At 41.5% G+C, this 13,897-nt stretch overlaps 1 protein-coding gene across 6 annotated transcripts in view; it reads left to right on the forward strand.

Annotated features, from left to right (window-relative positions):
• Nucleotides 1-13,897, forward strand: part of LOC140489239 (myocardin-related transcription factor A-like) — a 207,482-nt gene that overhangs the window by 154,624 nt on the left and 38,961 nt on the right. For all 6 annotated transcript variants that reach the window (XM_072588561.1, XM_072588564.1, XM_072588559.1 and 3 more), the window contains 3 exons: nt 3,890-3,945; nt 4,901-4,976; nt 9,095-9,256. In XM_072588561.1, the coding sequence (XP_072444662.1) occupies nt 3,890-3,945; nt 4,901-4,976; nt 9,095-9,256 (294 nt within the window). The remainder of the gene's footprint in view (nt 1-3,889; nt 3,946-4,900; nt 4,977-9,094; nt 9,257-13,897) is intronic.

The raw sequence follows: 13,897 nt of genomic DNA on the forward strand, positions 1-13,897 counted from the left end.
TTGTGTTAGGTTTGAAAAAAATATATACGCAAGTCATTACAAACAGGAACAGGAAGTCTCATTCATTTGATGAGAGAGTTTGTTCACTAAGTGTGGAGGGTGGGTTTATGAATATAAGGATGGCATTCTCAAACTTGGACATGACTCACAGGAAACCAATTTGAACGTAAGGATGTGGTATTTTTCTTTAAAAGCAGTTTGAATCATTTTATAAACTAAAGTTTGCAGAAACCTGTGTGCATGCTGAAATCTTTCTTCAAAGCCTGAAGGTGAATTGTAAATATGGTGGTTTTTGTGTGACCTGTTTTACTGTGACCTTCATATCCATTGCCTATCGATGCTTCTTTATCCTTCCTATACCACTGCACAAACTCTTATCTCTTGATTGAAGTGTCATTGCTGCCTCGGTGCTGCTCTGAGCAGCTCGCCTGCCTTAGTGTTAAAGTATCGTTGAGCTTGAGGTGAAGAAATTCTTGCCCGACTCCATGTTGTGCAAGGAGAGGTAGCTGAAGAGTAAAATCATTCACTTTGTTTTTGTTATTTCATTTTGGGGATACAGAGCCAGCATCTGTTACCCATCCCTAATTGCTCCTGATTCGAATAGCGTGCATTTCAGGAGTCAGTTACTAACCAACAGCATTACTGTGGATCTGAAGTCGCATGTCAGCCAGACCATGGAAGGGTTGTAGATTTTCTTCGGACAGTCAATGATAATTCTATGGTCACCATCAGAGGCACTAGTTTTCAATTCTGGAATTAACTGCATTTAAGTTCCTTCAGCTATGATGATGTGAACTAGTGTTCCCAGATCAATAATATGGGCCTCTAGATTGAGAGTACCAGGTATTCACACCATACTGTTTCCTTTGCCAGCAGAACTACCCAGAAGGACTTGTACCTAAAAGCAGCCAGGAAATGCAGTCACTGTTGTGATGTTGGAAACATGGCAAACTCCCACAAACAGCAATGTGATAACAACCAAAATCTATTATATTCATTTAGGGGATAACTGTTGACCAGGCTGCCAGGGATATTTCCTGGTTCCCTTGCACTTCCTTGAACTAGTTCCCTTGTGATCTTTTCTATTCCCTGAAAGCAAACAGGGCTTCACTTTAACATGCCTTCTTAAAAACAGCACCTCGAACAGAGCAGCTTTTTGGTTTAAGCTTCATGTGAGTAATGGAAACCAAAAGATTCTTGGTATGAAACCAGGCCAAGTCTCTCCTCTCACATTTCTATAATGTATTATGCTAAACGTTCCATCCATGATTTTCTGAAATTGCTTCACAGGAAGTTTTAAAGTTTAACTTAATTGAGGTACTTGATTTAGAAGTTACATCTTGGTGAATTAACATTTATTGTGTTAAATCACTGCAGCCTCTGAGCTCAAAGCTGCATGGTGTACATTTTAAAATCAATTTCATTTACCTCCCCTTCACATGAGTTTGGACATAGACCCCACACACGCAATCTCCTGCTTGTGGCATGGGTAGACTTGGTTCTGCATTCTTTGACACCTGCCTTGTTTACTGTAACCAGTCAAAGACTGTCTCCTGACTCTTCAATTTTCTCCCCTAAGCTTAGTTCTCAATTCATACCCCTAGCTGTGTAATAGGGATTTAATACAATTACATAAGAAAAGATTTCTTAACATATTTGACTGTCAGGTTTCTCCTTTTCATTTGCAATTATTTACAGGATTTTGAAGTGACATTCTGTAAAGTTTGATTTGAGCGAACCTATTATAGGAACTGGGAGTATTCAGCATCTTGAGTCTTCTTTGCCATTTACTCGGTGACTGATCTCAAATTGACCGAATTCCACTTTTCTGCCCACTCCCCATAAGTCCATAACCTGTTTCTAATTAAAAATCTGTCTAACTCCACTTTAAACTTATTCAGTATCAGGGTGTCTCTGGTATGTTCAATTCCACAGATTCGTGACCCTTTGAGAGAAGTCATTCATCTTCATCTTCATCTCTGTTTTAAACCTGCCATTCTTTCGCTTGAAATTGTGGCCCCTTGTTTTAGATTGCCCCACAAAGGAGCCAACTGTACCTCACCTGCAGCTATCATTTAGCAACTGTCATCATTAAACTTGATTTCTTCAACCATGCCAAGACAATCTTCCCCCTGAACAACAACTACTGTTCAAACTTCTGCTACCATCTATGCAGCCTGGAGTAAGTTCCACTCTTCGTCTGACTTGATTGGCATTCACCAATTTGCTGCATCCCAAAGTATCTATTGCAAACTCCTCCTCCTTCTTAGATTCCTGTGTAGCCATTGCTGCCTTGACACACTCTTTTGACTCCACTGTGTACCTTTTCCACTCACCCACAGCCATTGCACTCATCCTTGTGACTGCTCAACCCTTCAGTCCTCCATTCTCATCCTAAAACCCAGCACCGTTAATGTATCTTCTTCTCACTTCAGAAATGTTCTATTTACCGACAGACTGAGGATCTCCTAGAAACTGAGCATAGAATCATAGACCATTTGGCCGATCAGGTCTTTGGCCAGAGCACGCTGGGTTGTTGCATCCTCGGGTGTGCAAAGTTGTGTGTATGATCCTTGTTCTGCTACCTCTTGAGTTTAATACTCAAAGGCAGGGCTGACCTTTGGGGTCATGACCTCCATCACAGGTCTGGAAGAGAGGCTAGCCCTACATCCACCCCAGGTAGAACAGTGATCGAAGCCCTATACTGTTGGCACCAGTTTGACCTCTGGCAGCCCATCCAGCTAACTGTGGCTGTGCGTTGACCCAGGTCTCCCCTGAGCTTTAGCAAATGCTTTCCAAGCTCTGAGGAAAAAAAAGGAAAGCTGTGATCCCACAGTGGGTCCTGTTCCTTTCTAGTGTTTGTGATTAAACATGACATTAATGAATAAAATGGAAATGCTGGATATATGAGCCATTCACTCAGTCAAAGGGGAAAAAAAGCTTTGACTGTAATTCATTTAGACATTTCACGAGTGGCAGCTCATGTAAATCCTCACTTTAACACGTGGAGGTACCAGCTTGTAGGAATAATGATGCTTGCTGGCTGAAATCCGTTGTTTGCAACATTTAAGCTGCCTTGTTAAATTTCTCCTCTCTGCATCAGCACTGAGTCATAGAATCATGCAGCATGGAAAACAGACCCTTCGGTCCAACTCGTCCATGCTGACCATGTTCCCAGACTAAACCAGTCTCATTAGCCTGCTCCTGGCCCATATTCCTCCAAACCTTGTACTTACCCAAATTAATTTATTGAATTACAAAAATCTTGCTCAGAAAACAGTTTTGTTTCATGAAGGTGAATTTTCCACGGCTTGCTTCCACCTGCATGTTATTGTCCCAGCTCATCTGCTCCCGAGAGCCTTGTATTAGACTACTCCATTCCTTTTTCTAGCTGGTTTCCCCATTTTCCGTCCACTTTTAAAATTGACCTGTATCCAAAAGTGCTGCCTCTGCCCTAATATGCATTTGGACCCATTCTCCATTTCCCATGCGCTCACTCATGTAAATTGGTTCCTGGTCCAGCAGTGCCTCAGAATTCTCATTCTAGTATTTAAGACATCCTAGCCCACCAACACTGCACTCCTTCAATTCTAATCTGTTGCACATTTGAGATTGGTGTTGGCTCTCCATTGATCTGTTGTACGTCAACTGCTTCAGCCCTGTGTTCTGAAATTCTATCCATTAAACCCCTTGCCTTTTTTCCTTCTCATCCTTTCTAAGCTGCTGCTAAAAACCTGTGCTTTTGGCCCAGTTCTTGTCCATTTCCTGATGTGTCTGAGTGTGAAATATTGTATGACAACTGATGTGAAATATGTTTGGATGATATTTATGACTATCTCTTATTTAAATGCACCTTGTTGCTGCTATTTAACTTTGCTCGTTGTTACAGCTCTGAAGAGTCCTGCTGCATTTCACGAACAGAGGAGAAGCTTGGAGAGGGCACGGGTAAGCAACTTTAACACAGATATGTAAATCTTGCTCCTTCCTCTCTGAAAGTTTTTTTTTGCCTCTGATCTACCTAAAGGAGCAATTGTACAAGGAAGAAAATAAATATTGGAGAATTGACCCTTCCTTCTTGTAAAAGTCACTGTTGGAAAGCATCCCCAAACCTTAAAAAAAAAAATCACAATAGATCTTTAAAAATTGTCAAATATATTTGTGCAGTAGATGGTAATGACCGTGTGCATTCAAATTTAAAACTCTCTCCCTTGCCAATAGAATTGTATTTAAGCTTTTGACTGGAAATTAATGTTTTTGCTTAAAACAAAATGTAACCCAGTCAGGAGCTGAGGTGGCATTGGGTAGGATATTCTAAATCCCATTGTACCAACAAGGCTACTTATTGGAAAGCCATGGGCTATGCATTTTATAATCTAGCTTGCTGCATGGCTCCCACTTGTGATATGGGCTATTGAAAAATTCTGGTCAGTCTTTCTAGAATTAAAAAAAAAAGTACAGTAGACTTTGGAGATTTAACTTCTGGACTCAGTTTCCACCTGGATTTGTGGTGATAACCTATTGTTTAATGGATAGATATCTGAACGTTGGGAGTAACTTTATTCTCTTAGTCTGCTTCCAATGTGATCCCCATTTTAACTGAAGAAAGACCGCTCAAAATTGAATGTAAAAATTTGAAATGCTCAGTGCTTTTTCTCAGTCTGCAGACTTGCCCACAGGGCTTGTGGGGGGGTGGGGGGGGGGGGGGGTGTAATGCTCAGCTGTAGTCTGAGTTTCTATCTCGCTTCGTACATCTGAATAAGTAAATTGTAAGTGATTGCAACTCTAACGAGTGGTGTTCTCTCAATTGTTTCCCATCTTCACTGTAATGAGTGCTGCATTCTGACATTCTCAGTCTCCTGGATTCTTGACATAATCCTTTTTATTTTCTTGAAAAATGCAGACTGAGGACTATCTGAAAAGAAAGATCCGTTCACGTCCGGAGAGAGCAGAGTTGGTCAGGATGCACATACTTGAAGGTAAGGCTCCCTAGAAACTCAAAATACTTAAAGTTAACATTCCGAGTCCAGTAGGACTTCTCTTCAGAGCTGGTCCTAAGTTTGGCAGAGCTGCTGACCTTTTCCAGCACTTTGTTTTTATATTAGGCCTCCATGTAAGATTGTGTGATGGATGCTGCAATGATATTGAAGCTGTGGATCAGTTGAAAATTTGAACAAATGAGACAGCACAACACTGCCACCTCCCACTGCTATGGAGGAGTTTGGTATACAGAGGAGACTTGATTATCTGGACGACACAGCCGGGGAGTATTTTGTTCAGATAATTGAATGTTCGGATAATCAAATACTGGATAATGCAGTTTAGCCTTCCGATCCTGGCCAGATAATTTGAAATTCGAATAATTGCCAGATAATCGAGGTTCCTCTGTAGTTTGAATATGAACAGCAATGAATCCAATTGTAGTGTGGCAGCTAAGTGATTGCCCAACCGATAGGTTTGGCAATGAAAATTTAGTTGAACTTTAAATGCTGAGGCTCTGCGCATGATAGCCACTTCGAGGAGTAGCCATCATTGTTTGCTTTATGAGCTGTACATCAAAGTTAACCTTGCTTTTCAGAGTTAACCGAGTGGAAATTTTTTAAAAATCTGGCAAGATTTTGTTGGAAAAGTGATGATGTGTTAATGAAGTATGATGTTGACGTCAAATTTAGCCAGAAAATTCAGGGAAATGGGGAGGGGATGTGGGTGGAATTCAAGTCATTCAGCCAGAGTTGCAAATCTCTCGAACTTGCTGCTTGATTTATGTCCCTCAGCTGTCTGTTTTGCTGAAACAAAATCAGACCCTTAATCATTATTTATAGAACTTGCTGGAATTCAATATTAATTACCCCACAGAAAAAGGCTGGTAATCAACGGTTTGGTGACCACTTTAAGATAATGCAAAACTAATCCATCTCGGTCATAATCATGAATAGGTTATAAATTGTTTTTATAAATTAAAATGGTAGCTTTTGAAATTATCTTCTTAGTTTATTTTATCCCCCTTCATTCCACAATTTCCTTTTTTGCTTCTCGTTCTTAACAAGTTCAATTTACTATTTTCAATCGTTCATCTCTTTCTTTCTTAATCTTTTCATCGCATTGGACTGATTTGTTAATAAATGCTGAGACAATTTCTCAAAAATTCATTCATTTGTGGGATGTGGGTGTTGCTATTTATTGCCCATCCCTAATTACCCAGAGGACAGTTAAGAGCCAACCACATTGCTGTTGGTCAGGAGTCACGTGTAGGTCAGACCAGGAAAGGATGGCAGATTATATTCCCGGAAGAACATGAGTGATCCAAGTGGGTTTTTGTGATAAATGACAATAATTTCACAAATGTGAGTAGGTTCTTAGATCCAGATTTTAAAACTTGAATTAAAATTCCACCATCTGTCATGGCAGGATTTGAACCCCGGTCCCCTGAACATAAGCTGAGTTTCTGGATTCATAGACTACCAATAATATCACTAGGCATTTGGTCTTTCATCAACCCCACCCAGTTTCATGCCTCAGTAAGTGCACCTAACCACTCAGTATTGGGCTTCTCTGAGGTAAATGTGTCCCAAGCTGCTCCGAGTCATTGGAGCCTGTTACCTGCTCTGTGTACCTGGACTTGGAATATCCTCCATGTTCCAACACTGACGTTAGAACCACATGCATTGTCACCTTCTAACTTCCTCATATATGTAAGCATGAGGTGCACATTACGATGTTGTGCATAATCACTTCAGGCTCAACAAAGCAATGTGCTCTGGGTCCTGTCTTCCAATTACATCAGTCTGGTCTCAAGTCTCGGTTGCACATCTGAATGTAATCGTTTGCACGTATGGAGAAGGGTGATTTTTAAAAATTGCCAGTTTTCAAAGTCCTCTTGCGTGACCGCAGAAGAGATTTGAATTTTGCCAGGAAATTGTGATTCTTGTACTTTGCGAGCCCCTGCTTGTCTGCTGTTCATCAAGGTCCCAGATGCCCCGTTTCCTTATACCATGCACCAGCAACAAGTTACAACACATAACCGTTTCTGAGCTGATGGGTTCCCACGGCAGTCTTGTCAGGTTGGGCTATGAGATACCCCACTGCTACATGATTGAGCCCTGTATTCCTGTCTTGATACCCTGCCATGCTCTCTACAACATTGTCCTTTTGTTGATGCTGCTCTAAGCTCAGCTGAAATGAATTGAACTGAAAGGGATGTTAGAGCCAAGGAATTTGCACAGTCTGCTTGGTCCAGTGGGATGAACCGCAACCAGTTGTGAAGAGTAACTCATTCAACAGTTGCTCTCAGATGTTGGCAGACAGTGGTTGACATGCACTTCTGCATTGCTGATGAGGTGTGTGCTGGCAAATATCAAAGGGAAAGTGGCCCAGCAGGACTGCACTGACATAAAAGGTTGACATTGCAGTGTATAGCTGTCTTTAACATTTCAAACAGGACGACAAGTGAATTGGAAGCTCTTGCCTCCCACAAACTATTATACTCTGCAACCCTTGTGTGGTTTTGGATGTGAAAGCAAATTTAAAAAAAAGAGAAGTACCTCATGCTGAATAGTCATGTTGTGTGACTGTGTTCCCTGTGCTCAAATGTCCTGGCAGAAGCAGCCTGTGCAGAATAAAGAGTTCTTAATTTGAAAAGGCCATTCAAGTCAACAAGTTTGTTTCTTTCTGACCCACTGCAGTTACCTTTCCAGCCCAGATCTCTGCTCCCTTTCCATGCGAGAATGTGTCGAAATATCCACAAACCTGTTCACACATTTGACTTTCGTTGGTAACTTCCTCAGCAACTGTTATCCTTGGAGTAAACAAGATCCTCACATCCTAAATTCCTCACATTGGGCATGCCCCTGTTATCTGAACTTTCTTACAATGGTGAACAGCTGTTGGTTTCATAATCATATACAGAGGATTAAGTTGCAATTCAACATAATCCACTTTTCTCTTTAAAGAAAAGCTGAAATATAAACTGTGCCTTAGCATCTAATATTAAAGGTCAGATTTGTTTATGATCCTGACATTACATGAGGCTATATTTGCAATAATAGAAAGTCTCTTGTTAAAGCAAAATCACAATTATGGATGTCAAGTGGGATTGCAAGTTGATGTACAAGGACGGAGCAGTATAGTTGGTTTGCTAAGGATAAGAAGAATGCAAAAGTGTCCTAAGCTACAACAGGATGCAACAACAAAAGGGCTAAGTTGTTAAGATTCTGACCGATTACATCTGATTTACACTTCAGAAATCTCTAGACCAATGAATCAAAGTTTTAGACTTTTAGGTCCATGACTAGGCTGGAGAGAATGAATGGCACGTGCGATTTGTACACAGTTATACTCCAGAGCGCTCGCTTAAAGAAATTGCCAAAGTTTGCAGGTGGTGAGATAGAGAGTTAAACGATAGAAAACGCTGCAGGTGCTCAGCAAGTCTGGCAGCGTCTGTGACCATTAAATGTGAAGCAGAATTAGGCCTTTCGAGCTATTGTGTTTGCTCCCCCAGACTTGCTCATGGCTGGTATGTTTCTCAATCCTAATCTCCTGCCTTCTTCCTATAACCCTTCATCCTTTCACTAATCAGCAACATATCAATTTCTGTTTTGAAGGCACTCAATGACTTGGCTTCCATAGCCCTCTGAGGCAACAAATTTCACAAGATTCACCATCTCAGGTTAAAGAGAGAAACAAAGTTCATGTTGACTTGTTTTCTCTGTATTACTAGGCTCACTGAACATTGCCAGCATTTTCAGTTTCAGCCATCCAGCGCCTGCATGGCAAAGAAGCAAATCCATACCCATTGTTCCCCAGTTAGTGAGCTCCCAGACCCAGCCTGGACTCCAGGTGGAGATATTCAATTATGGTTTTACTGGTTTTCAAGTGGTTGGATGCAGGTGAAAATCTGGAAATGGTTTTCCCCCCCGCCCCCTAATATTTTCTTGCCTATTACAATGTCTGTCTTGAGAGAGCGGATTGGAGATTGAAGATGAGGAATAATTTTTTTCTGAAGGATGAAAGTGTTGCGTTCGATCCCAGTTTGAGCTGTTAAAGTATCAAAGTACTAAATGCAGATTGAATTGACTGGGTACATCCCGATGTCCTGCAGAAACTTCGGCAGAGCCCTCCCTCCAAGCCACTCAGATGAAGCTGAAGCGGGCACGGCTAGCTGACGACCTGAATGAGAAGATTGCCCAGCGGCCTGGCCCCATGGAGTTGGTGGAGAAGAACATCCTTCCAGTGGACTCCAGCGTAAAAGAGGCCATCATAGGTGAGTGTGGACCAACCATTTTAGTAAATGCACCATACCTGTCAGCTGCTTTGTAAAGCTGCAGTATAATTCTCTTGTTGTTCCTCTTCCTATTTTTCTTCAGTAGTCACCAGGTGTGATCACATCAAGGTATATGTTTTATCTTTCTAGAGTTGACTGATATGAGACAACGTCCCTCAGTAGCTGTCAATTTTTGAGGAAGGGGAAGGAAATTCAGAGGTTTTTCTGTGCTGACTCGTACTGAGCACATCTAGCTGGATTGATGGGCAAGTGACATGGCTCCACGTTGTCTCCGACTGTCAAGCCCCGATGGCTGGATGCTTGGGAAGGAAGGGGCTTGACACTGAGGCAAAAGAAAAATGCCTTTATTGGAAAGCTCTAATATAACACTGAGGGGCAGCAGTGCTAACCACTGTGCCACCATGCCGCCCACACAGTGACCCCGGGCAACACTCGGGTGCCATACCAAATTATCTGTACCTACTGTGAAATTTGGTGAGCCCAGGCCCAATGTGTGCTCCCTTGGGAATCAAACCAGCTTTTGATCTTGTTACACCTCACTTTGGGTAGTGTGCTGGAAATCATACCCTGCTATTCTGGCTTGTTACACACTTAAAAGACGTTACAAATTACGCACAGCTCCCCAATTTATCTGACTTTCGGACTGTCGTTCATAGAAATCACAGCCGTAGTTTGTATTTGAAATAAAAATGAGTTTATTATAAGTAATTAGACCATCCCCGGGTAACAGTAATAAACTGTTGGCATATATCACAATTAATTCAAACTCTAATCCCTCACAGACAGTTAGACAAACAGGGTAAAATAGGTTCTGGGTAGCTGGGAAAGTCAGTTTTAGTAGTCTTTGTTCTTAAATTCTGTTGTTGAGGTTATCCTTATGATTCTACTGCTGGCCAGCCTGATGCTTCAATTGTCTTTCTTCAGAAAGAAGGTTGCTAAGAGTGCCCAGTTCACTTATAAAAGGTTTCTGACTTCTCAATCAAAAAACCACCACAGTTTACAACAATTATTGTAGGACATAAACTGCTTTTCTTCAGGATTAAAGTTGGTTTTGTCTGCAGAGAACAGAGAGACTGGTCCCCAGCTGAGAAAGAACTGAATGCTTCTCTCTTTCTCTGACTTTGTCCCAGCTCCAAGAGGTTCAGCTATCCAAGACCCAGTCTCTCAGTTGCTGACAGACAAAGGTCTCTGTCATCAATAACTGGTCACTAGTCCATAGACCAATCTACTTACTGTTGTTGCGAGCTTTAGCAGTACATCACCCTCAGCAACTTAAATTTCAATGACTGCTTGTTTGAACAGTTATTTACGATGCATGTCATGGCTATCAGGTCGCTTGCTTTTCAAAACTGCAGCACCCTTTTAAAACACTTTTTTTTTAAAGCAGTTCTTTCTCATTTCAGTCTACAGTTTCTTGAAAAGCACATTGGCATTATGCTGTCCATTGAAAAATCATCTTCTAGATTTGTCACTGCTTGATTGTTTTTGCCCCATGTTGTCCAAATTACTTATACCCAGCAGCTTTTTCTCTCTTTATTTCATGGGATGTGGGTGTCACTGGCCAGGCCTGCATTCACTGTCAGTCTTACCTGACTCGAGAAGATGATGGTGAGCTGCCAACTCAAATTGTTGCAGTCTGTTTCGTAGCCGTTTGGTATAATTGAATAGCTTGATGGGCGATATCAGAGGGCAATCAAGGGTCAACCACATTGCTGTAGATCTGAGTCATGTGTAAACAAAACTGGGTGAAGACGGTAGATTTCCTTCCCTAAAACATTAGTGAATTGGATTTTTGTTACAACAGTTGGTAGTAACTTCATTATTACTGAAGCAAGGTTTATATTACAGGTTTATTCATTAATTTACCAGATATACTTGAGTAATAGTCAATTTTCTTTTGACTACTTTTTACGGTTAAATTATGGGGGTCGACTATTACATGGATACTATTTTTGAGGGGCGGAAATTCATGCCTGTCAAAATTCATACCGTGTCATTAGCAGACGCCCAACTGGTCTCTAAATGGATAAAGAAAACAAAATGAATTATGATAATTGTGAAGACCCAGAGCGGAAGACAACAGCAAGCGGACCGGAAGACTGGGAGCGAGAGGAGCAACCGGCAGACTGGAAAGCTGGAGCGGGACGTGACAGTTGACACACTGACTCATAAACAATCTGTTATCTGTGAAGAACAACGGTCAACCTTTATATGAGATATTTGGAAAATTCCAGGTTATTTGGCCAAAAATAGGGTGTTGACTTTTATATGAGAGCGATTATTACTCGAGTACATACGAAGTTAAAAATCTCACAACACCAGGTTATAGTCCAACAGGTTTATTTGGAAGCACTAGCTTTCCTCCTCCAGGTACCACCCCAATCCAACACAGGCGCCTCCAAATCAAGTATATGCAGCAACTTGAATTCTAACAGCCGGCATGGTGGAATTGGAACTCTCAACTCTGGAGTATTGACCTGGTCCTATAGGTTACTAGTCCAGCACAATGCCCCTATGCTGCTATTTTAATAGAACAAACATGCTACTTATTATTGAGCTTGGAGGTAGTGTATTGTCATTTAGTGGGTAGTATAATGGAGGAGGGAACAGTCATACTTTCTGAGTAACTTCTACCTATCCATATACAAGGGGTCAGTACCATAATGGTAATGTTATTGGATTCACAACCCAGAGATTCAGGTTAATTAATGCTCTAGGGACCAGGGATCAAATCTCCACACGGCAGCGTGTAAATTATTGTATTCAGAGTTGAAAGAATGCCTGTAATGGTGATCATGAAACTGTCCAATTGTCAAAACATCTGTCTGGCTCGCTAACATCCTTTTGGGGTTAAAATCCTGGACCTACCTTTCCAGTAGCTCCATGGGGGTACCTACAAAAAATAGATTGCACTGATTTGAGAAGGTTGATCAGCACAAATGTTGGCTTTGCCAGTGACCCCACTGCCAAACAAAAATTATTTAAAAAGCATGCATTCAGTTCTGGTCTCCTTGCTGTAAGAAAGATGTTGTTAAACTTGAAAGGGTTCAGAAAAGATTCACAAGAACGTTGCCAGGGTTAGAGGGTTTGGACTATAGGGGAGAGGCTGAACAGGCTGGGGCTGTTTTCCTTGCAACATTGGAGGCTAAGAGAAACCTTTAAAGAGGTTTATAAAATAAGGGCCATGGACAGAGTGAATAGCCAGGGTCTGTTTCCCAGGGGAGGGGAGCTCAAAACTAGAGGGCATAGGTTTAAGGGTGAGAGAAGAAAGATTTAAAAGGGACCGAAGGGGCAACTTTTTTCACACACAGGGTAGCGCACATATGGAATGAGCTGCTAGAGGAAGTTGCGGAGGCTGCTACAGTTACAACATTTAAAAGGTATCTGGATGAATCCATGAATAGGAAGGGTTTAGAGGGGTGTGGGCCAAGTGCTGGCAAATGGGACTAGATTAGTTTAGGATATCGAGTCGGCACGGATGAGTCGGACCGAAGGGTCTATTTCTGTGCTGCACAGAACTCTACAACTCTAAATAAACTGAAACACAGCAATCTAGAGTTGATGACTAATGGAGAGTTCCAGAATGTTAAATGGAGCAACTTCAAATGTTACCCTTTGTTTTTTGACAACTGACTTTTATATTAAACTGCAACAAGGCAGCATTGTTGAAATCTTGATGCAATTTACTTCTGAGTCCAGGTGACATGTAAAAGAAGAATGTGCAAAGTGACAAATCCTAAGAGTGTACAGCACAGAGCAAGGTCATTTGGCTCATTGTGCCTGTTTCAGCTTGTTGAAAGATCAGCCCAATTAGTTGCAGTCTTTTGCTCTGTTTCTGCCCCACGGTAGCCAAACTCTCTTTGTTCTTGTGATTTTTTTCCAGTAGTACTAATTTCTTGAGAGTTGAAGAAGAAATTTGTCACTATCCCAAAGATGAAGATCAATCCCCTTGTATTGCCTTCGTACTCTAAGTCTGTTGGACTGGAACTGGAAGCTTATCTGACATATTTATGCATCATTTTGTAACATTGCTTACTGTGGGTAGGAAATAACTGCATTCTATCAATCTGTTCAGCCAGTGCAGTGTCATTCAAAGCTGTACACTGAACACAGGATGGGTCATACCAAGGGAGATGTTTGTGATGTGCTACGTGCCAATTCCTGGTTTGTCCCGTTTGGTCATTCTGGCACAGTGCACAGCTATGATCTCATTGTTGTAACCCATTGCCCTCAGACACCTTGCCTCCCACGGTATTATATTTAACACAAGCAACCAAGGCCCATTGGGCATGGATTCAGGTCAGATGTTGATTCACACATACTTGAAGCAGAAATTAGCTCCCAGTACAATGCCTGTGCGTGTGATTCTATTCATAAACATCCTCAAATTACTGCTCTCCACTTATCAAAAAAGATTTTAAGTTTGAGAGGCAGAGTGGTGCAGAGAGATATACTCCTTCCCTTTCCTAGTCATGCACCATGAAGCTCTACTCACCATGAATTAAGAGTGTGTGTTTGTGTTAATTTGTGAACATCACATGCTGACTGTGCTTGCAGCCCTAACCTATCATTGAGTAGTTGGTGCTGAGTTGATCCTTTCCAAAGCTCCAGGCTCTCAAA

This window comes from Chiloscyllium punctatum, chromosome 18 (genome assembly GCF_047496795.1).
Source record: "Chiloscyllium punctatum isolate Juve2018m chromosome 18, sChiPun1.3, whole genome shotgun sequence".
NCBI classification, from domain to species: domain Eukaryota; kingdom Metazoa; phylum Chordata; class Chondrichthyes; order Orectolobiformes; family Hemiscylliidae; genus Chiloscyllium; species Chiloscyllium punctatum.